This window comes from Bemisia tabaci, chromosome 4 (assembly GCF_918797505.1).
Source record: "Bemisia tabaci chromosome 4, PGI_BMITA_v3".
Taxonomy (NCBI): domain Eukaryota; kingdom Metazoa; phylum Arthropoda; class Insecta; order Hemiptera; family Aleyrodidae; genus Bemisia; species Bemisia tabaci.
This window is the reverse complement of record NC_092796.1, coordinates 42,406,766-42,429,052: the sequence shown is the minus strand read 5'-3', so window position 1 is coordinate 42,429,052 and position 22,287 is coordinate 42,406,766. Positions and strand designations below refer to the sequence as shown.

General features: G+C 36.0%; 1 protein-coding gene across 2 annotated transcripts in view; it reads right to left on the bottom strand.

The window, feature by feature from the left end:
* The window catches only part of Wdr59 (WD repeat domain 59), a 43,718-nt gene extending 26,351 nt beyond the window's left edge, over positions 1-17,367 (bottom strand). For both annotated transcript variants that reach the window (XM_072299889.1, XM_019046294.2), the window contains exons 1-15: positions 17,056-17,367; positions 15,087-15,136; positions 14,522-14,657; positions 13,804-14,011; positions 12,981-13,114; positions 12,245-12,394; positions 6,734-6,896; positions 6,382-6,458; positions 5,382-5,463; positions 4,411-4,583; positions 3,870-4,034; positions 3,104-3,193; positions 2,622-2,760; positions 1,813-1,970; positions 655-812 (exon numbers count right to left, since the gene is read on the bottom strand). In XM_072299889.1, coding sequence (XP_072155990.1) covers positions 655-812; positions 1,813-1,970; positions 2,622-2,760; positions 3,104-3,193; positions 3,870-4,034; positions 4,411-4,583; positions 5,382-5,463; positions 6,382-6,458; positions 6,734-6,896; positions 12,245-12,394; positions 12,981-13,114; positions 13,804-14,011; positions 14,522-14,657; positions 15,087-15,136; positions 17,056-17,109 — 1,937 coding nt within the window. In that variant the 5' untranslated portion in view covers positions 17,110-17,367. The remainder of the gene's footprint in view (positions 1-654; positions 813-1,812; positions 1,971-2,621; positions 2,761-3,103; positions 3,194-3,869; positions 4,035-4,410; positions 4,584-5,381; positions 5,464-6,381; positions 6,459-6,733; positions 6,897-12,244; positions 12,395-12,980; positions 13,115-13,803; positions 14,012-14,521; positions 14,658-15,086; positions 15,137-17,055) is intronic.
* Between the last annotated feature and the right edge of the window lie 4,920 nt (positions 17,368-22,287).

Genomic DNA, 22,287 nt, shown 5'->3' with positions numbered 1-22,287 from the left:
ACATCACAATATTACAGTAATGCAATTGATCTGAAGTTAATTGGAATAAAGCTTGCACCCAATCTTATAATCCTCAGTAGTAGATAACTTTCCCTTCACTTTTCTCTCAGGTTTAGGACTGATCCTGCTAAGAGTGCAATTAAAGATGGTTTTCAAGTTACATTTCAATCTAAAGTAACGTTATTCATACTCATCCGAGCATGATTCGCATATATACTTAAATGCGCAAAAAAGCAATAAATTGAATGAAAAGAGCAAATAATAAAGCTAATCATCAAAGCATAAAATAAAAAATATAATAATTCAGCCGGTATTATTCTGTTACTAGAATATTTTGTTGCAAAATTTTACGTCTCAAAATCAAAATGTTTCTCACATTATTTTGTGCCCAGCTAAATTATTCTCTAGAAGTTACAACCTCAGACCCTTCGATAAAATAACTATTTACTTAGTACATTCAAAATTCGAGGAAAATTTGCATACAATAAATTTCTTCTCACAGGAAAATTGAAAAAATATTGGCAATGCTCTCCTCATATGAGAAGAATTATTACAGTCCAATCAGCAACAGTCACCAAAAAAATGTCTTTACCAATCGCCAATAGTCATTGACAGGGAACGACGCAACCTGATAAAATTGAAAGTTCCACTTACACGTAACGTTCTGCCAGTTGCCGGTTGGCTAAAAACAGAGCTGAGACATCGTAAACATGCACAGCAAACTTTATCATCTTAACTGGAGAAGTTGTTATTCCAGGGACTCCTCTCCTATTCACATGTAAGTTTCGTAATCTGATGGGAGGTTTTGTCTTCTGCAAAAGAAAACAAGGAATTGTAAAATATTTTAGACTGGTGTGAAATGAGTCAATTCTGCATATTTTTAGCTGTTACTTAGCAGTAGGACTACTGGAATTCAATCACCAACTTAGCCTTATACGCATATCCTTCATGCACTGATTAGTCTTGTGTATTGAGATAATTTGTTAGAGCGATTCAGTTTTGGTTAAACTGAAATTTGAAGTATTAAATTAATTGACTTCAAACTCTGGGCTTACCTTGATATTTCAAATTTCTGCTTGTGACTTTGAAGTTACTATACCAACCAAAATATTTGCAATTTATTTAAAATGAAAATAGAAGGAAACCTCGTGAAAATGTTGTAGGCCTTCGATACACGTGTAAAATGTCACGCCATCTTTCTATGGCCTTTTTCAGTTTTTATTTCATCAAAATAGATTACGTATTGTTATTTATAACTATCCACAGGTTTTTGGAGGCAAATTTCTTTAATACAGCCATTCTTGTCAAATTGGGTAGGGTAATCGGATTTTGAGAAGATGACATAAAATGTTTTCTAGTGTCTTCAAGAACGTGTATCAAGCAGTTCAGTTTTGTGCCAATAAAGAATGTAAAATAATATTAAAGTCTAGCAATTTCATGCCCTGAACCTGGAAATAATAGATGAGAACTTTTAATGGATTGGCCTTGAAATTACAATTTTTCAACTGTAAGCTACAAACCACTGTTGCTCCTGTTTGATCTTGCATTTTTAAGTTTTTTTCAACCCAAAATTCATAGAACGCTCTTCCATGCTCCCGTATCAATTTCAGTTTATGGATTACGGTCCTCTTATCAGGGTGCAGTCCTATTATATTTCATTTTACAGCCCAAAAAACAATGGCAGGCAATGTGTTGATTGTATGTTAATAATTCCTAACTTCCAAGAATAATTGAAATACAAGTAAGACTTTTTATTAGTCTAATGGTTAAATACAAAAATCTAATTATGATCAGAAATTGCATATAACTTACCCTATCCTGAAAATAGTACGCTGACAAAGTATTTCCTGCCTGCAGTAAAGAAGGAGGATTGAAACCACCAAGAGCGGAAAGAGCACGCGGTGTGAGGGACTCTGGTTTGGATGACATTTTCTTAGCAGTGGAAGGTCTACAAAAGCACACTAGAATCCCTAAAAGCAAAAAAAGAAAGACAGCTTTTAGAAAAAAATAATTAGAAACAAACTTGGCTTACTTAGTTGGAACAAATTTGACTCTTTGATATGTTCACCATTAATTAATTTTTAAGACTTCCTTGCTGCTCAACAGTTGTAGATGGCCCTCAATGTCCTAAAAATGATCTGAAAGCAAACTCCAAGCAATTGGCTTCTGCAGAGTTTCTCTAATGAGCACACTGCTGTTGGCAATATTGCAAACTGTTTTGTAATTCTGAGGGTGGATCATTTATTTGAAAGTAGATCACTTAATGCAATTGAATGGCATTAAAAGAAGTGATTTCTAAAAAAGGACCCCGGTTCATTTTCATAAAGTTTTCAAGAGGGTAAAAATAAGATGAAAGGCCAAAATTTAATTTCTAACAGGGTATTAAAAGGATGATAGTTACTTTAAACATAATATTTTGCAGCGAGTATCATTATTGTTGCTTCCTCTTTTGACATTTGATGATCCTTTTTATTATATGCATGTTTATCTTTTGTGCTTGGCCTACCATTCGAGCAGCTGCAAAGGTGAAACAATGTTGCGGTGCGAGTAGCTAGATCTTAAAATAAAAAATACACATTCATCACAACAAATAACCGGAAGCAAAGTTGAGAGGAACTTACCGACATTACAAAATTTAGCACCAGAAGTACGAGGAAAAGGAACAAATGCATCCTGAAAACTGCTAAAAATATTCTGCCGCTCCATTGAAGATATGACAGATTTCATGGTATTCTTATCATTCTCTTCGTTTTGATAGATCTGAAAAATTAATGTGAGTGAGTAGTACCAAAAAACTTCTAAAAAACCCATGTTTTGGCGTAGGTCCATTATTTTTCTTAATTGCTTTCAAACAGGGAAAACTATTTTATGAAAAATAATACTTCACTTCTACAGATTGCATGCAATTTACTAAAAACAACTGACAATCTTTAAGATACTACTTAACTTGAAGCAATTGAAATTTGTAAAACATCAAACTACATTTTTTAAATTACTCTTGTTAAATTACCCTCATACAATCCAACGAATGAATACCTGATTCAAGATTATTGTTTAATGAAGTAAATATAGGGAAATAATTTGGTAAGAGAAAGTAACTTACTGTTTCTAAAGTTGAAACGAGCTGTCGAAGACAGGGTTCTAAACATGTCCTATTCTTCTTCACTCGTTGAATTGCTGTTAATTTTAACACCTGCAGAAAAACCCAATACGGATTAGTTTTCCCAAAGACAAAGACAAAAACGTAAAAAAAAGAGACGGAAAAAATAAATAAAGAAGGAGGGAAAATGAAACCGCATCTGGCCGATGCCCAATTATAGTCTGGCTAACACTACACACTTTGCGACCACTCAAAACTGCTCCTCACCTGCCATTTTAGATTGCCTTGATTATAGTTAAGACTTCTAATTGTCCTGTGAATATACCTCTTTGGTAAGAAACTATTTCCACTGGAGTAATTTTATACAAAACAAATCTTAAGAGTCTTTCCGCATGGAGGTTTTAAGGAAATTTTTTACTTTCCTTGAGGTCAAGCCTATTTTTCAACGTTTTGTCAGCTATTAAAGCGAGCATTTGAACAGAGAGTTGAGCTGAAATAGGGTCAACGATTTTAACTTAAACTGAGCATACAAAGAAAGGTTCATCTCTTTCGACAATGAAATTCAGAGGGTCACATTCTGATGATATAAGTCTTAGGATTAGCAAGAAGATGTTGCAGCTCCTTCAGTTCCATGAACGATGAAGAGAAAAGAGTCATTGATCTCTGCTTTACTTCTGAGAAACTGAGGAGTGCAAATAAACGATTATGCACTTTGCATATGCAACGGTGAGAAAAAGAAGTTTAGTAAATAGTTTTAGGGAGTACTTACTTTTAAAATCTTTGTCTTATTAATATTATCTATATTAGTTGCAGGACCCAGTTGAAAAACAGGAGCAGCATCAAAAGGATACGAGGGAGGAAATGAGATCAATAATTCGACTATGTGACTATAGAAAACGGCTGTGAGAGCACAATACCTATTGATTACGTCCATCTGCAAAATTAAAGACAAATATCCTGATAAAGAAAAGATAAATTATGACTATCTTTGGTAAACATTTTGCAGGGTTAGAAATGTTGAATAGAATCCTGTTTTCAAAAAAATATGGAAAGTAATTTTATCATTTTGCTTATTTAAAAAAAAAAAAAAAAAGTAGTAATTTAGAACACTGCAAAGACTTTGTAGGTATAGTTTCATTAAAGCCACGATTCGAGATAAATTATGCTTCGCAGAAAATTAAATTTCACATTTCTATTTTTCATTTCATTTTTTAAAGAGATTTGCAAACAGCACACTCAAGGTGACGTTTGAATGACTGTCGAAAAGTTTTGTCGAAAGGGCTCTTTGGAATTAAATTCTGAACACTTACCTTTTCGAATTGAATATTATTGCTATTCACACTGACTAGAGAAAATTCTTGTTGCAGAGTTTTCGGCTGATGAGAATATTTAATAGACGGCTCCTGATCATCAGAAAATTTGTCCGACGATACCTCTAAACTTGAGCAATCGCTGCCTGTCAGAACGCCATTCACTTCCTCCACTGTAAATACCAAGAAACAGTAGTACGAAAATGATTTAAATCAGCAGTAGTTAGGATACATATTCAAGATGAATTCAAACACAGTTTTCAATGTTATTCAGCAATTCAGGAGAGAAAGTACTTCGGTGCTAAAAAAACTTTCCTTTAAAGTTGAATTATGGGACAACAGCTAAAGGTGGAGTTGTACTAACATTTAGGGCAAAACATACTAGAAAATCTCAAATCAAACTGATGATAGGGTGATTGAAAATTTGCAGTTTAACAAATGTAGTTCAAAATAATAAGTACTTAGCTGTAATCATTACTCGCCCATTTGACTTTTGACAACAAAGTCTCTGAGCGATTGAAAAAATTATACTCAATTACACTCTCAGAGGCTTTCTCCTCTCTAGCTACGATTGAGAATCAAAGCCAGTGGAGGAAAGGGAAATGATTCGTCATGCACGGGAGAAAAAATTCTACCTCTTCACAAACGTGTGCAGCAAAGTGAAACAGAAAATCTTGCATTTCCATCAAGAAATCAGCAACACCTTTTTTTTTTTTTTTTTTTTTTTTTTTTTTTTTGCTTTATGCTATCTGACAAAAAACTTATTAAGATTCTTGCATGAGAGTAACAAAAAATACAATGGGTGGGCCAAAGATAAACCATTCGAAATTTCACGGTATCAAAACAGTCAGTTTATATTCATTACCATTAAAAGTCACCCACAGATTGGTTTTTTGCAAACCAAGGTATACACTCTTTAGTTTTGCTAAAGAAATTTGGTTTGTCAACAGTCTTAAGCGATTGAAACTTACCGATTGTGGTGCCATTGGACATAATTTCTGATTCATCTGCCGAGCTCAAAGTAGGTTCGGAATCACACTGGTGTCCACACAGCTGCAAGTGAGACCAAAATTAAATTAAAAAATAAATCAGAGATTTACAGCAAAAGAATAAATAATTAAATTAGCTCTCCTCCGTAATTCTTTATGAATTGATGCATAGAGAGTAAATGAGAGTGGTAGCATTTCTGATATCTTGGAGAGAGGTCAATAGCGTAAGAGGATACAGACTTATTCATGATCGTTTTTCTCGAAAATGCTGTGAATCATGGAAGGAAGTCAGCTCAAAGCTGTCTGAAATTATATTTTTAGTCATCTTTTGCTTACGCAACTTCCTAAGTTCAATATTAACTGAGAAATTGCGCTTTGAAAAGTTGGGTTTTTGACGTCATCCACTGCGGTAGTAATACCCTTGGTTTCTTCCTCTTCCGCTCGATCAGTAATGCAGAGGGCGCAACGCGAAACTCCAATGACGTTAAACGTTCATTTTGCACTTTTTGAGCATGTTCCTTGTCTTTTGCATGAAATTTTGTTGAAGAAACGTATTACAGTGCTTTACATTTTGCCCTCTCTAATGATCCCTTACTTCCCATAAAAAATTTCAACAGCTCTATAAAATCCTTCAATGATAAGAAATTTAGAAACCAATCTACCATTCTCATCCAGAAGTTGTCTACCCCCAATTGAAAATTCATTTTTGGGGAGAGAAATGACTGTCAATCCTTTAAATTTTCAGATACATCAGATCAGCGAGCAAATAAACTTCTCTTAAAAATTTGAAGGAAAATGTGCATCGATTCTAAAAAAAATACCGTTTTAAATGTTATGAATCAATGAATGATCTGTATGTCCACCCTCTGACAGAAAACTTTAAGTATGAAAATGGGAAGTCAATTTAACAGAAAAATTTTAACTTTCAGAAATTTTTTAGTCATGAATAGACATTAAATTGAAAGGAATCGAACATAATTACCTCTTGCAAAAAGGGCTCTATTTGCCATATCCTGAGAGTTTGATCCTTCGACCAAGTTATTAACTGATAATCGGTGTCTGAAAAACAACAAAAAAATAATACCATGAAAAAGGATGAAATAACACGGAGACCACTTCTGTCGTTCCTCTAGATTAATTTGACTACGCAGTCGTCATCATATTCAAACTGTACTGAAATATTTTATTTAAAGCACTTCATCATCAAGTAAGCACTTGTATAGAGGAGGCTTAGTTTTTTATATGAAGTTGAAGCATTCCTTGGGTCATCTTTTTTTCTTTCGGTGTAAAAAAATTATCTCCATTCAGAGATGCAATAAAAAGAAACAACTCACTTTCTTTTAGAGTTTTGCGCCATTCAAACTCCAAAATAACATCCGTATGTCCAACGAATGTATGCACAGGTACTGATGGATTATTGAGATTCCACAGAAGAAGACTATTTTCACCTCGACGCATCGGAGGTACAACCACCATCAACAGTCCATGACCAAATGGCTGAAAAAAAAGGGAGAAAAACCAATGAAAATACAATCTAACAGGTAAGAAGCAGGTATTTTCCTTCGTTAAGACCCACCATTACACAAATTTAAAAGAAGTGAAAACCAAAATGAAATAATTCTCACAAGCATTGCTCTGAGCAATAGTGCTGGTAAGTTTTTTTTTTTTTTTTTTTTTTTTTAAAAGAAATTTTATTTAAATATATCGTAACTACTACAAGTGTTTCTTGTATCTATCTACGTGGCTTAAAACTAAAAACTTAACAAACTGCATTAATTTTATATGTTAACGTTAGATAATACTATGATTATCTAAAAGAACAGGAATTGTAAATTCTCTGCCTTCTTTCTTAAATGTATTATAACATAAAGGTTTTTAGTTTAATGGTTTTGCATTCTTCCTTTCACCCTCATTCACACTCCATTCACACTCGCACTCATACCTTACAGACTACTTAAATCTTGATGGGAGTTCAAAGGTCTCCCACCTTTTTAACCTTTTCACAGGTATTGTACTATCTAAAAGGTTTAAAGCCTCTACATTGATATGCTTTTCAATACGACATTCATATCTCTTCGTTGTCTCAGCAATTACTTGTCTAACCGTGGGTACCTCTAATTCTCTCCTTATGTCTTCGTTCCTTACGAACCATGGTACTCCAATAATTTCTCGTAGAACCTTCGACTGGAATCTTTCTACCTTATTTATATTAGATTTGCTTGCACAACCCCATAGTTGTGAAGCATACTGCCATATAGGTTTTAATATTTGATTATACAGCAAAATTTTGTTTTTCTTTGACAATTTTGATCTTTTGCCTAACAACCAATACATTTTTTTATACTTTTTATTTAATTCTTTCACCTTGATTCTGATGTGATCTTTAAAAGTAAGTCTAGAGTCTAAATAAACTCCTAAATATCTAGCGCTTGTAACGTAAGGAACTTGTTCATCTTCTATGAGAACTGGTAATTGTGGTATTTTCCTATTTGTAAAAACAGTATGAGCAGATTTACATGCGTTGAGCGTGGCGCCATTGTCAGAAACCCACTCAACCATTTCATCGATAGCTTTTTGTAATCTATGATTAGAGATAAATATGTCTTTGTCTCTTTCTGCTAAGGCAGTATCATCTGCAAAAGTGCCGATAAAGCCCCTCTTCGGTTTTGGGATGTCGCTAGTGAAGATATTGTATAAATATGGGCCCAGGCATGATCCTTGCGGTACTCCTGCCTTTATTCTTCTATATGTTGAATAACAATTATTAAATCTAACTCTAAATTTTCTGTTCTCCAGGTAAGATTTGATTAGCTTATAATGATTAAATGGTAAAAAAATTCGTATTTTGAAGAGAAGACCCAGATGCCAGACTTTATCAAAAGCTGCTGAAATATCTAAAAAAATCATCGAACATACTTCTTTATTTTCCAATGTTCTCTCTATAAGACTCACAACTCTGTGCACTTGTTCTATGGTAGAATGTGACGCCCTGAAACCGAATTGGTGATTTGGTATTATCTTTCTTTCTTCTAAAATTGGCAATAGTCTTTTTAAGTAAGCCCTTTCAAATAGTTTACTTACCACTGACAATAATGAAATCGGCCTGTAGGAATCTACCTTTTCCATGGGTTTATTTGGTTTCGGGATAACAATTACTTCCGCAGTCTTCCAGGATTCTGGCACATATCCTATTTTAATAATTGCATTAAAAATTTCGGCTAGTTTGGCAATCACTCTCATTGGGAGCTGTTTTAGAATCTCACCAGTGATCCCATCAGCGCCCGGGGCTTTTTTTAATTTAACTTTATATTTAATTAGATCAAATAATTCTGTTTTTGTAATTTTAGGAACTTCCAAATTGTCTCGCTCTTCTATTTCTAGCAATTTGTCAGCAAGATCGCATTCGTCCTTAAGACTTTTCCTAGGAGTGAATATACTTTCCAAATGATCAGCGAAAACTTTAGCTTTCCCTTCATCGTCTTTTACTTTAACATTATGTTTATCTAATATGGGCGGTGAATAAAAAATCTGATTTTTAAGGTACTTTGTCGCCTTCCAGAGGGAATAATCAGTAGGGGCCGTAGGTGTTAAGTGTTTCAGAAAATTTTCAGTTTCTTTATTTTTAAAAAACCAGCTCATTTTTGAGACCTCTCTATTTAGTCTATTTAATTTATTTTTTAGTGCATTAGTTCTTTCTTTCATCCATAATTTCCTAACCTTCCTGGCCTCGCTAATTATTTCCAGAAGTTCATGAGGAACTTTAGGGGCTAATTTCGTTCGTCTAACAATTGGAGTATTTCTTTTTGCTGCTGTAATGATCTGCTCAGTGATAAGTGCGACTTCGTCTTCAATTTGCTGTTGTGTATCTATAGGATTTTTTAACGTAACAATTGAATTTAGTTCTTCTCTAAATGCTTTCCAATCCGTTTTTTTATTTGTTATTGAAGTGGTTACCTCTTTTAAAATAGCTGAATTATACATGTCCATATTAATGGGAGAGTGATCAGAGTCTAATTCCTTAGTTATATCGGTTTCACCACAATCTATTGAGTTCATAGCAATATTTTTAACTACAAAAAAATCTATTACATCTGGTTTTTTTGTTGGGTCAGTCGGCCAATGTGTGGGACTCCCAAAAGAGACATAGTCTCCATTAATGCTTCTTACTGCAGAATTCAACGCTCTTCCTCTTGTTAGGGTGGTTCTAGAACCCCATCTTATATGTTTAGCATTCCAGTCCCCGCCAGCAATGAATCTGTTCCCCAGAGTTTTTAGGAATTCCGAAAAATCATTATGTTTAATCTTAGGTCCAGGAGGACAATAAATGGAAGCAATTGTTATATCCCCTACTTCTGTTTTCATAGTAACTGCTATCGATTGAATCGCTTCAGATTTAGTTTCATTGCATATAAAGTATTGAAATTCTTTTCTGACCATGATAGCGACTCCCCCGCGAGCATTATCAGAAGGGTGATTAACCCAGTGGACATTAAATTCACGCTTCTTAAAGTGACTAGTGTCGGAAAAGTGAGTCTCTGACAACAACACCACATCAATTTGGTAAAAATCTATGTAATTTGATAATTTTAGTTTCCTCTCTGCCGTCAGTCCGTTAGCATTCCATGCTACAATTCTAATCTTATCAAATTTAATTGTTTCAATACAATTTAAATTAGACTCAACGTAAGTGGGGATTTTATCCCTGTCAAAGTGACTACCAGGAATTCTTTTGAAACTATTCGAAGGAGGTCCTGGCCTTCTGCTATGAGGCACCCTATGTGCCATCGTTGCCAAGAAGTATTCCCTCTAGAGCATCAAGCCTAGAAAGAATTTGAGCATTAATAGTTGCTTGTTCATTTAAGAAATTAAGTATTTTCTCCATCAGACTCTCGGAATTTTCTTTATCGTTGGATTTACCATCGCTAGCCATTCTAGCAAAAGATACATTTTTGCTGACTGGTCTCTGACTTAATTTATTTCCTGAATTTTCTTTACCACTATTTTTTTGTTTTTTCTTGTTTAAATCTGCCAGCCTACGTTCTTTGAAAAACTTAGCGATCTCGCAACCGGAATAATTTGCTGTGTGGTTTTGACCACAGTTCACACATTTTGGACTATCCACTTTCTTCTCAGCGCATAAGAAACTCAAATGAGGTCCACTACATTTAACACACTTAGGATCTTTATGACAAAATGCTTGAGTATGCAAAAACCCCTGGCAACGGTGGCACTGAGGAATCCTTGCCGGATTGTGCTTAACATTTTTGATTTCTACTTTCTGATGTGCTATAAATTTAATTTCAAAGATTTTCTTAGTATCATCTTTGTTATCGAATATGATTTGATGTAATGGAAGACCTTTCCTCTTCCCATTTTCGTCTTTTTTGCTTAGCAAATTAACAACTTTAACAATATTAAAACCTTTGGATGTAAGATCCTCTGTAATTTCATCTAGATCAGTGGTAGAATGCATCCCCTTAGCTACAAAAACCTTTGGACGAAGATGTTTGTCTGAAAATGTGTACCATTTAGCATTATGTTTTTCAAGGTTTTCTCTAACTAATCTATAAGTTTCGTGGTCTGCAGTATTAATTTTCCAGACGTTGCCAACTAATGCTGTTAATTTATACTTATCAGAATCGATGTTTTCAACAAATTTTTTAACCTCGCTGATTGATTTTAATTGGGTAACCTTAAATGGAGGAGGAACTAGCTTCTTGCTCACCTCATTTTCCTTTTTATTTTCAGTATTTTTAGTACCTTTGTTTTTATCTTTATCATTAGAGCTATTGAACGAACCATTGGTGTTTTTACTAGATGTGGCGACTTTCTCGGCACCTCCTCTGCTTCCGGACCGCGCTGTATCCGCTTTCCTTCCTTTCTTAGCCTGAGTTGTTTGTGGGGATGAGTCACTTCCTTCGTTTCTCTTCCTCTTCTGCTTGCAAAGTATCCAGTCAGTTTCTTCTTCCACGATTTGATCTTCTGGGTCTTCATCGTCCATTGGATCATCCTCGTTGTTTTCTCCATCATTGCTAAGAATTGCGTACTTCCCTGAGTAGGTTGCTTGAGGCTGGGGGATTTCTCTCCGAGTTTCAGAATGTCTTTGCTCCTTTTTTTCAAGCGCGAGCAATCTATTTTGAAGGTCATCAATTATTTTTTTTTGTTCTTCTTTTTTTTCTTCCTCTTTTTTAACGATGTTAACAAGTCCTTCAATCGTGCTTTTAAGGCCTTGCACCTGATTTATGGCTTTCGTATCATTGTGAGTGATGGAAATACCCTCTTTGATCACCACCTCAGCCTTTTCCAATATTTCCTTGACTGAAATTTCAGGGTGAGTCTGATTCGATGTTTCAACTGATACTGGTGTGGCTATATCATCTGTTTTATCATCGGTATTCGTCCTCGTGGTTGTCCCCTGGGGCGATCTTGAAAGGAGCGAACTCTTCTCAAACGGATTTTTATCCGTCATATTTTTCACTCTTGCTGGACTCGATTTCAGGAAGTCAAGTTTTCCTCTGATGTAGCATTTTTGACAGCCGATGAACTGATCGTCTCTCCAAAAACAATACACACCATGTTTACACTTGTGTGGCAACAGCGACATAGAAGTTTCGGCCGTAACCGCACTTTGTTTACGTTATCTCGCGGTCGCTGCGCGCCGCGATGCCCGGGCCGCGAGCCGAACCAAAAGCTTTACCGTCTCACGAGCGCTCTACAAAACATAAAATTAAAATTTACGGCATGAAGGTCCTTTTCCCTGTGAACGATCTTAGATACTCTATCATCAGCAGAGGCTGGCAAGAATGTGTTAAACAGTTTTGGAAAGAGAAAAAAGTGATACTTACTGTATATCTAGCACGCCAAACCGGTGATGATGCTGTGATAATTGTTTCAGCTCTTCTAGGGCTAGTCGTATCAAAGAATTTGACCGTGCAGTCTTGACTAGAGGTGGCAAGCTGATTTTCAGTACTTGGACTCCAATCGAGGGCATGAATCTAAAACAAACATAAAAATTCCCTTTCAATCACTTGATGGGTTACAATCGTGACACGGTTAACTTTGATATTTCTTGGTTAGAGTAAAATGCTCTGGGCATTTATTAGGGCTGTGCGAGCACTGGAATTCTGAGTCAAGTCGAGCCGAATATTGAGTGTTCAACTCGGCTCGAAAGTTAGGTTAAGTTCGAAGGAGTACTCAATTTTGGCTCGAGTGCCAATGACACAAGTTTTTACGAGTGTTTCAACCTTTTTGGAGCCAGAAACGCTGAGAGAGTTCAACTCTTATATAATTTAATCATACTATTATCATTTTTAGTTACACCATCATATTTCAAATGTCAAATCTCGTGTTGAAAAGTTGCTCAAACTTGACTGGACGATCATTTCCAAAGTTCAAAAAAACTCGAAACAGTGAAAAAATACTCAAACTCAGCTCAAACCAACCGGCTAGTACCAATGAATAGCGTTTTATTAATTGTCACAGTACCAACGAACAGATATCCTCTTATAAATACCCTCAGACTCAATTTTTGTTACGTTGTAAATTAACTAAGTTTTTAATGTAAAAAAGAATCGAAATTACATTTGCAAGATGGGCAGCTATATACTGAACAGGAGCAGTGCCTTTTCTCTGATCCCAAATTTTGACATCTCCATTGTGAGCTGTTGCTAGAAGGTGCCTTGATATTCTATTCCATTTGACTTGCGTTGCTCCAGCTGAAAAATAAAAACAATATTAAGCTTCAAACTTTTAATTTGCAACATAAATAAAAGTTTTAGCAACAATTTGAATTTTAACATTGGCCAATTTGACCGAGCAAAGCAAGAACATTTTGTGAATTTACAGTATGAAAAAGTACCAACTGTTTGATCTGAATCAATTGTGAGGTTAAAAGAACATAGAGAGGTATCTAGCATAATTTCAAAGGAGTCTGAGGCTAAATCAGATTACCACGAGGAGAGATCAATATTAAAGTGTATATTTTTCACTTAGCAAGTAAAAAAACAATGTAATTATTTCAGAACACTTTTATTTTCTCAGGGAAAAACTAATCATTATACTGAAGCAAAAGCGTCATTCAAGAGTGATTTTCAATCAACTTGTTTTCTCATTATTTTTTTGGTGAAAAACTGGACTCCAGCAATTTTTTTTTTGCTAGGAAGATTGAATGTTAGCATTACATTGGACAGAACTAAAAATACTTTGAGCGTTTTTCCTTAAATTTCACTTTGAAATCAAGTTCTACTTGATATATAGCTATGATAGATTTGATCGAGTTAGGGTCTTTTTCATTAAATTAGATAGGTATGTATGAGTAGAAAGTTTAGATTTTATAAACTTCACTGAGAATAAAGCAAATTTAAACAAAGTTGGGTCTTATAATCAACAAAATTTAGGCACTTACAGACTGCTGATAGTGATATAGCCGGTTTTCGGGACTCGCGAATATCCCAGAGATGAGTGAACGTGTCTATGGAACAACTTGCAAGGAGATTAGGATCAGAGTGGTGCCAATTTAAAGCTGTCACCACCCGTGTGTGCCACTGAAGTGTTAAATAGAGACTAAGTTCACCTGTCTGTTGCCATGAGAGGATTTCTATTCTTTGGTTTGTCTGAAAAGTAATTACAAAGTGTAAAAGAAAAATGAAAATGTTGATACCAGATCTTCAATGAATGAATCAAAGCAATATTTTATAAACTGAATAAAAGTTTCTCAGAAATAAATTTTGGGTACAAGATGAATAACACCACAAACTTTTTAGCTCCTCCTGGGATGAGAAATGTTAGAACTGTGGGTTTTGGACAAGAATAGCAATTCATAATTTTGTGCCTGTATTGGATAGTTTGTTTACTGACTTCATATAATTAACAAATCAGTTTTCAGGAAGACAGGTAAGATAGATTTCTGGTCTTTGTTACTTGAACTGATTTGGTTATACCTAGGGCGGGAGATCAATTAGAATGTTTAATGTTTTGATGGAGGAGAGGGTGAGGTCCAAAATCTGAGAAAAATACGGCATAATTTTGGGACAGTCCCCAAGGCCAAACTTGAATATCTATGCCAACACCAATCAATCAATTTTAACAGTGTAAAAAGTCCAAAGACATCAAAGTATACTCACAGAAATAGCACATAAGTGCTTATTTGGTGAAGTGAGGTTCCATTCTGCCGTGCCAACATCAAATTTACTTTGACGAGGGAATTTCCTAAGATTGTCAGTCGGGTCATTTAAATTTTTTATTGCTAAGTAACGACGCCTGAAATAAAAAGATTCAATGATTTTAGTTGAACTCTGGTAAAAAGCTTATTCATTTCTGCTGATAATTCTTTAAGTACTTAAAGACTTATTGCATCATACACATGGTTAGTAAAAACCGTTGAATCAAGTCAAGTGTTAGATCAAATATTTACTTTGATGTTAGAAATGAGACACAAAACAGATTTCAGAGGACAGAAAATTTGAAAATAGTTTCTCTCAACTTCCAAGGATCTAATAGTTTCTAGTTGACTTCTGATGACAGGCTGTTTAGAAAAAAATAAAAAAACTTAAACTTTTTTTTTATTGACATTGCAATCAAAGTCAAGTGTTTGCTCTTGTTGAGTCATCTACTGTCTACAGCATCGAATTAAAATTTTGTTTAGGAATTTACATCTGGTTAAATGACATATTATATAAAGATACCAACCCTGCAAGCAGAACGTATGTACCAGAACTATCCACAGCCATTGCATTTGCCTGGAAACAAGAAAAGACATAAATATAATAAAAATAGAGAAAAACACAGTTCCAAGCCAAAGTTTGCATTATTAATAATTTTGTGAGATTTAAAGTGAATCATTCCTTAGGCCAGTAGTGCCAACAAAATTTAACGGGGGTTTTATCTAATTCCTCGTATTTCTTCCTCCAGCTTCTCAAATTTTTTTCCTTAGGAGTCAATTTTTCGGTGTTCTATGTATCAGCCAGATGATGCAGATGCAGAATTAGCACCTCTGCACTGAGGTATGGCCATCTCAATTGAGATTTCCCCTCGTATTCAGGCACACTTGGATTGCATTTTGCAAAAATGAACCACTAGCATTGCAATGTTGCTAAGATTGTGCAACTTCTTTTGTCTTGGAGGAAAAACCCGATTATCCAATAATAGTTTCTATTTTACTCGCTAAAAACGGTAAATTTAAGACCAAAATTACCATCTAAATTGCATAGTTTTTCATGATTTCCGTAATTTTATTGTAAAGGATGAAGTTGCACAATCTTAGCTTCATTGTAATGCTAGTGGTTCCTTTTTGCAAAATGCAATCCACTTGGCCCTCCTGCGTCATACATTCCAGTACGTTCACCATTAAGCCGGCCTCCTATGGTTTAGTGGCCTAAGCACTGGCCCTACGATCAAGAGGTCCTGGTTTCCATTCCTGGTCAGGTGACCTGAGTTTGATGGTTGCGGCAATGGTCATCTGGGGCTAGGGGATAAAGAGTGGGACTTGCCATATCGATTAACTGAAAATTGGTAAGAAAAAAATTGTCTAAATGCTGTCTCAAGTCAATGAGATCCCTCGTTCTTTCATGCAACCAGGTACTGAATACTTATTACAACACTCATATATTGAGAAACAAACGTAGCTATGGTGTCAAATTGCGGTGCTTGAGGTGATTCGTCAAGCTCAAGTGACGTGGTTGAACTGACATGCGATTTATAGCATCGATTAGGTAAAAAAATCTCAGCAGATTTGGAATTTTAAGTAAAACTAAGAAAAATAGCCCCTGCGCATGAGCCTAAAGAATCATTCTAAACCCAAAAATCGGCTAAATTCAGAGAAATAAAGGCAGAATGGTATTGGGAAAAAAATCTTGCATTCTACACAGAAATCGATAGCTGTATCGAATGCAAGGTTTTCTCCTAACACTATTCCGCTTTCATATCTCTGAATATAGCTGAGTTTAGGGTTTAGATTGATTCTTAAGACTTAGACACAGGGGCTATGGTTATTTTTTTTGCTAAAAATTCAAGATCGGCAGAGATTCTTGACCTAATCGATGCGATATATCACATGTGAGCTCGACCATGTCACCGGAGCTTGACCAATCACCTTCAGAGGAGTGCTCCATTAATTTGCAGTCAGAGTAACAAAGTATATTCAAAGTTTTCGAATACTTGCAAGACATATCACTTGGCAGTATATGATTAGCGCCAGTTACAATGTTTAAATGTAACCTGATTATTGAAACTATGTCGACACTTCTTAACCTTGCAATCTATTACATTACAACGTCTAATTGGGCTGCTTGAAACTTTCAATACTTGGTCTACTGGAATAAGTTCAATTAGAAGCTAACTGCTTTGGAATTTCAGAGAAGTAAATTGCGTATCATATATCCAAGAGCATCCAAATATGTCGCGGATGCACAGCGCTCACTGCCCCACTTATGCAGGAAACGCTGATGAGCTAAAATGAAATTTCGACTACATATATCGGACTTCATCAATTCCCCGACTATCTTTGTATCTTTCTTACTATAATAAAAAACAGGGCATAAGTTTTTCTCGCTGATAAATTTAACTTCATGAAAGTTTGAGGTTGGACGAGGGTGGCATGTAATTAGGGTTGGTGTGAATCTATCGAACAAATATGAAAAAGGATGCGTCTTTATAATACCTGCATATCCTTATGCTCGGCGATAATATATTCGCTACTCCACCTGGTGGCCATGGCTTTTCACAGAACTGGAAACTAATTCTGAGAATCAATGCACGGGCACACATCACTTGACGTGCTCAAAAAGATAGCACTTGAAACGGAGCAGTCTTTCATCGGGATGGATAAACTGGACGGTTACAATGTTACAAATCACTTGAAGGATTCATCTAAAAGGATGATGACAAGACTTCCGACTGAAATTACAACTTGATCGGTTGAAAAAAAGATGAAAATGAGGCAAGGCAATAAGGACGTAAACAATTCAACCGCAAAAAAATTTTCTGCAAGTTGCTGATGTTGTTGTTGTTCGTAGGTTGGTTGTTAATTGGCCTTCAAACGCACTCTGTCGGAATCAGGATGTACTCATGGGATGTACTAACTGAATCCTTTTGACATGTGAGTGTCAGAGTACTTTTCATACTTTTTCTTTAGATTTCCACCTTTTTCCGTGATAAACTGGCGCTTTTCCCCCCAAATCACTCCCAAGGTATGTACCTCTCCCCAAAAGAGCTTTTTAGGACCAGGCGAATGTAGTTATCAAAAAAATTTACTTAACTCGACCTAACTCTCGCCGAAGAACCAATTTTTAGACGTCCGTCTTGAAGGGTGCTTTCAGAGACCTTAGAGCATGTATTATTTTTTTTTACTTTTCAAAATGATTGTTGCGTAGGACACGTCATAATATATTTTGGGCAAACTTTTCTCAAAGTTCAAATTGAAGAGGCGCCTCAACTTGCGTTAACGACGGCGCAGAGATACAACTATTCGTGCTTGATGGATGACCATGTTGCATGAGAAAAATTGAAGGCGCGATGGCGTTAGGCGTGCACTTGCAATTTATGCTCCTTAAACACAGTGTGCGGAACTTGTACGGCGCAATGTTCCTCTCTATGCTGCTGTCGCTCAGATTTGGGAGGAAACTTAAGAGCGAGGCCCGATTACGCTCCTCCTATCTTCGGCTGTGTTGCTCATCACGTAGCCCTTGTAGCACACCATTACCAACACGCCATGACAATATACCAAGGGAAAGGAATCATGTTGATAACGGCGCAGAGATAAGACTATTCGTACTTGATGGATGTCCGTGTTGCATCTAAAAAATTGAAGGCGCTATGGAGCGAAGCGTGAACTCGCAATAATCCGCCACTATGCTGTCTATCATATCAATGATTCGGCTCAGATTCGGAAAGTACCTCCGGCATATACTTTAAATGATGCATGGGAGGCTCTGAAATTTTTTAAAATTTTAGTGGATCCTTCTCTGGATCCTTCTTTAGCGTTAGGGTGTCCCTCAAATCCCCTCTTACGATGCCATTAAATCAATCTCGCCCCGGTCAAAAAAAGTCGTGAGTCCGGCATTGCAAATTGCACCTTGTGTCCTTTTTATTATTCCGTTTACCTCGGAGATAATAAAGTATATCGATGGCTACGCTACAAATGCGTATCTACGATGAACCGTTTCGAAATCTCTGATTATATTCAATTCATTGAAAAGAAAATTGGACAGAAAATCAACTCTATATCGAAAAAATAGTGTTTTTGTTAAACTAAATAATTATTTGTAACCAATAATTGTTTTAAAATTTTTTTTAAATGTCTTAATAGCTTCAGAGATTTTCACAGAAAATAAAGTATTTTCTGTGAACATCTCTGAATAAGGGAAGAAAATTTCAATAAAACATGGGGTTTGATTTTTCTTTAAAACCAATGAAATGTGAACTACGATCGGCAGTGTCGCAGTCGTCAATACCTCCGCATTATCCTACTTCTTAAAAGCCATGTAACTAGAAGTTGCCTCAATGAACTTTTACGATCATTTTTTTAAAGAGATGATATGAATCACCCCCTGAGAGTAAGGAAACTTTAAAATACCGTTTCTAACAAATTTTACGACGTATCCCACTGTCTATCAGTCTCAATAATCAGCCTGCAGACCCAATAACTACCAGAAACATGCTCGATATAGCTCCGTTTGATTCCAGTCAAGGTCTGCGAGGCACATTGCCGACTCGATCAATTCAAGGCGCTAGAATAATTCCCCAAAGTTCATTTCAAGTAAGTTGCAACTTAACAAGAAGATTCAAACTTTTTCTTCTTATCATCATAACCGAGCTAAGCAAATACAAAATCATTCAAACTGCATGGCCCTTTCTTTGGAAATCCTATTTTCGACAAAAATCGTTATCAATAATTTACAAGAGTTCGCAAACTTGCTTTAGCAATTTACCATTGACTGTCTCGACGAGACCCTTTTCCATTATCCACGAGTATACTTTTTCCTTTCACCTTTTTTTTCATTCTATCGGAAATTTTACACGCACGGCAAGAACATTTACTTACAAAGAGTAAAGGAAACCCCAAAGAAACATTTATTCACAATTAACACGATAGCAATTAATTAATTGATTAATTTTACAATTAATTGATAGCGTAAAATAAGAACAGAATCAATAAATTACGGAGGTACATAACTGACTGCGTTAGACCACACGCAAAATTAACTACGATCTTAATAGTCTAAAATCTAGATTACAATGACTATCCACTTACTTATACCTAACTTACTGACTCATCATATGGATTGCATTTTGCAAAAAGGAACCACTAGCATTGCAATATTGCTAAGATTGTGCAACTTCTTTTGTCTTGGAGGAAAACCCCGATTATCCATTAATAGTTTCTATTTTACTCTCTAAAAACTGTGAATTTAAGACAAAAATTACCATCTAAATTTCATAGTTTTTCACGATTTCCGCAATTTTATTGCAAAGGATGAAGTTGCACAATCTTAGCATCATTGCATTGCTAGTGGTTCCTTTTTGCAAAATGCAATCCATATTATCACTTGGTGACCTGTGCGTTCTTGGATAATGCACACGATTAACCGATTCACTAGGCACGTACCTAAATCTTGCAATTAAACCGTATATTAATCTGATCAGTGAGACAAAAATAAAATGAAAGAGCCCAGAATTGAGGTAAAAGGAAGAAGTTGAAATTTGAGACTGCTCGCGTGGAGACGGAGAGTACCGAGACCGCCGACAGAAAAAATCGAAATTTAGGTATAGAGAACGTTGTTACCGGCTTCACTCAAAGCTCCTTCATCTCGCTGAATATGCAATTTGATCTCCGGGGAATTGAAGTAAATGCGCCAGGTTGAAGTGTGTCTTTGGCGGCGGCGAAGCGCCGTAGATTTGACTGCAAATTGCTGGTTCATTCGAGGCTCCAGTGTCTATTCTGTCATTGGATTTAGGAGTTTAAATAAATAGAGAAGTATAAAATAATTTGATAAATACCACGATAAGACATCGAATGGACCACTAGACAAGGTACGAATTGAAGCATTCAGATACATGTTCCTTAATCAGAATTTTACGTAGAACATGATTCGCGCAACGAAAATTACTGAAACCAATGCCTAACGGAGATATTAACGTTTTTATTCCACATTGGTTACGATAAATTTGAACTGCCTGCTCACAAGAAACTCAAAGCTCTACGTGAGTCAAATCGCGCACTACAGCGGTTTCAGCAAGCTTCTCAATCGAGCATTGTTCATTCCCCATACCATGTGTTTTTCAAACGATAAGTAATTTGCTAGAACTGAGCTAAAGCATCAAGATTGAGGTTGCCAGATTTTTTTATCGCAGAGACGTTCATGACAACGTTTAGCGCGCGATGTGAATCACGTAGAGCATTGAGTTGTCATGAGCGGGTGGTTTCAATTCACGCACCAAGAATCATTAAATATCTTCGGAAGTAGTGGATTTCGGTAATTTTCGTTGTGCGCGTCGTATTCTACGTGAAATTTTGGTGAAGAAACATGTATCAGAATGCTGAAATTCGTACCTTGTCTAGTAGGTAGGGCTATAGGTATAGTAGGGCTATAGTTCCTATCGCCGGGCTTTACACTTTATCGCCATTGGCTACAAAAGGTTAAAAAAAATTGTGTAGAAATTCGTGTGCTTGGAAATCATTGAGTTTGATACGGAACTACCTTAATATTTACAGAACACATTTTATATTTTCCTATAAAACATATTTTTTTTTTTTTTCATCAATTAAAATGAGAATAGTCCATACAGGATGTGCAAACGTTTCAAAATCATGAGTTGAAAAACGCTGACTCCGCGAGATTAAATATTAGAGCCTAACACAAAGCGGAGCGGCGACGCACTGGCGCCTACAAACCTAACAGGGATACTTCACGCATTGCGCAATGCGTGAAGTATCCCTGTTAGGTTTGTAGGCGCCAATGCGCGTTTCGCGCTCTCTACCCGCCCGCCGCGCCGCAGCGTGCCACGGCCTGAAGCAACTATTTCACACCAGAGGTATTGCACAGTATCATAAAAAATTGAAGGCGCTCCAACATATTAAGAATGACAGGCATCCTTTAAAAGTACGGAGCTTTGCTCGCACAATGAATCAAGATACTACGGCACGAAAAGAGAACGGTAGTCCAAAAACTAACTAGGTCCTAGTATCTGTTTTTAGTAACGTTTAGCATAAACTTTATCGTCTGGCTGTTGCTTAGTCGCCATCGGCTATAAAAGGCTATAAGAAATTGTACAGCCGGCTACAGAAGCTATTGGAAATCTCACAGCCGGCTTTAGGTCTATAGTATTTTGGAACACACATTCTATTGCCAATTTTTACCAGGGATGCATCGCGATTGTATCAACGTCGATTCATTGAAACTTTATCGGATGAAAAATTGCGATGAATTGCGATTTCATTACATTTTGCAATAAAATCGCAATTTTATTGCCGGCGATGTATCGCAATATTATCGGACAAAAAATCGTGAAAAATTTATATTTATCGAAGGCAGAGATCGGTATCGATCTTATATAGAGATAAAATTGCGACAAGATCGAAGATAATCGCTCAGATGTTGATGATCCTAGCACTTTTATTGTCAAAAAATTTCTAATAAAGTGCTACTATTTCAAAATACCTATGACAATTTTTCCGTTGAAAAATGCTACTTAGGTTAAATCAGTAGGGCTACATCTAGTCTTGTCGTGCTGACATAGTTCAAAGAATCAAGCTGCTAAACTACTGACTCTGCGGGCTGATTGTTGAACTTGGTAGACAAAAGCTATAGACAAAGAAGACAAAAGGGATATGGAGGGATCCTATTGGTGGAAGTGGGTGGTTGCACTGGACAAAGGAGGTAGGTTATACTAA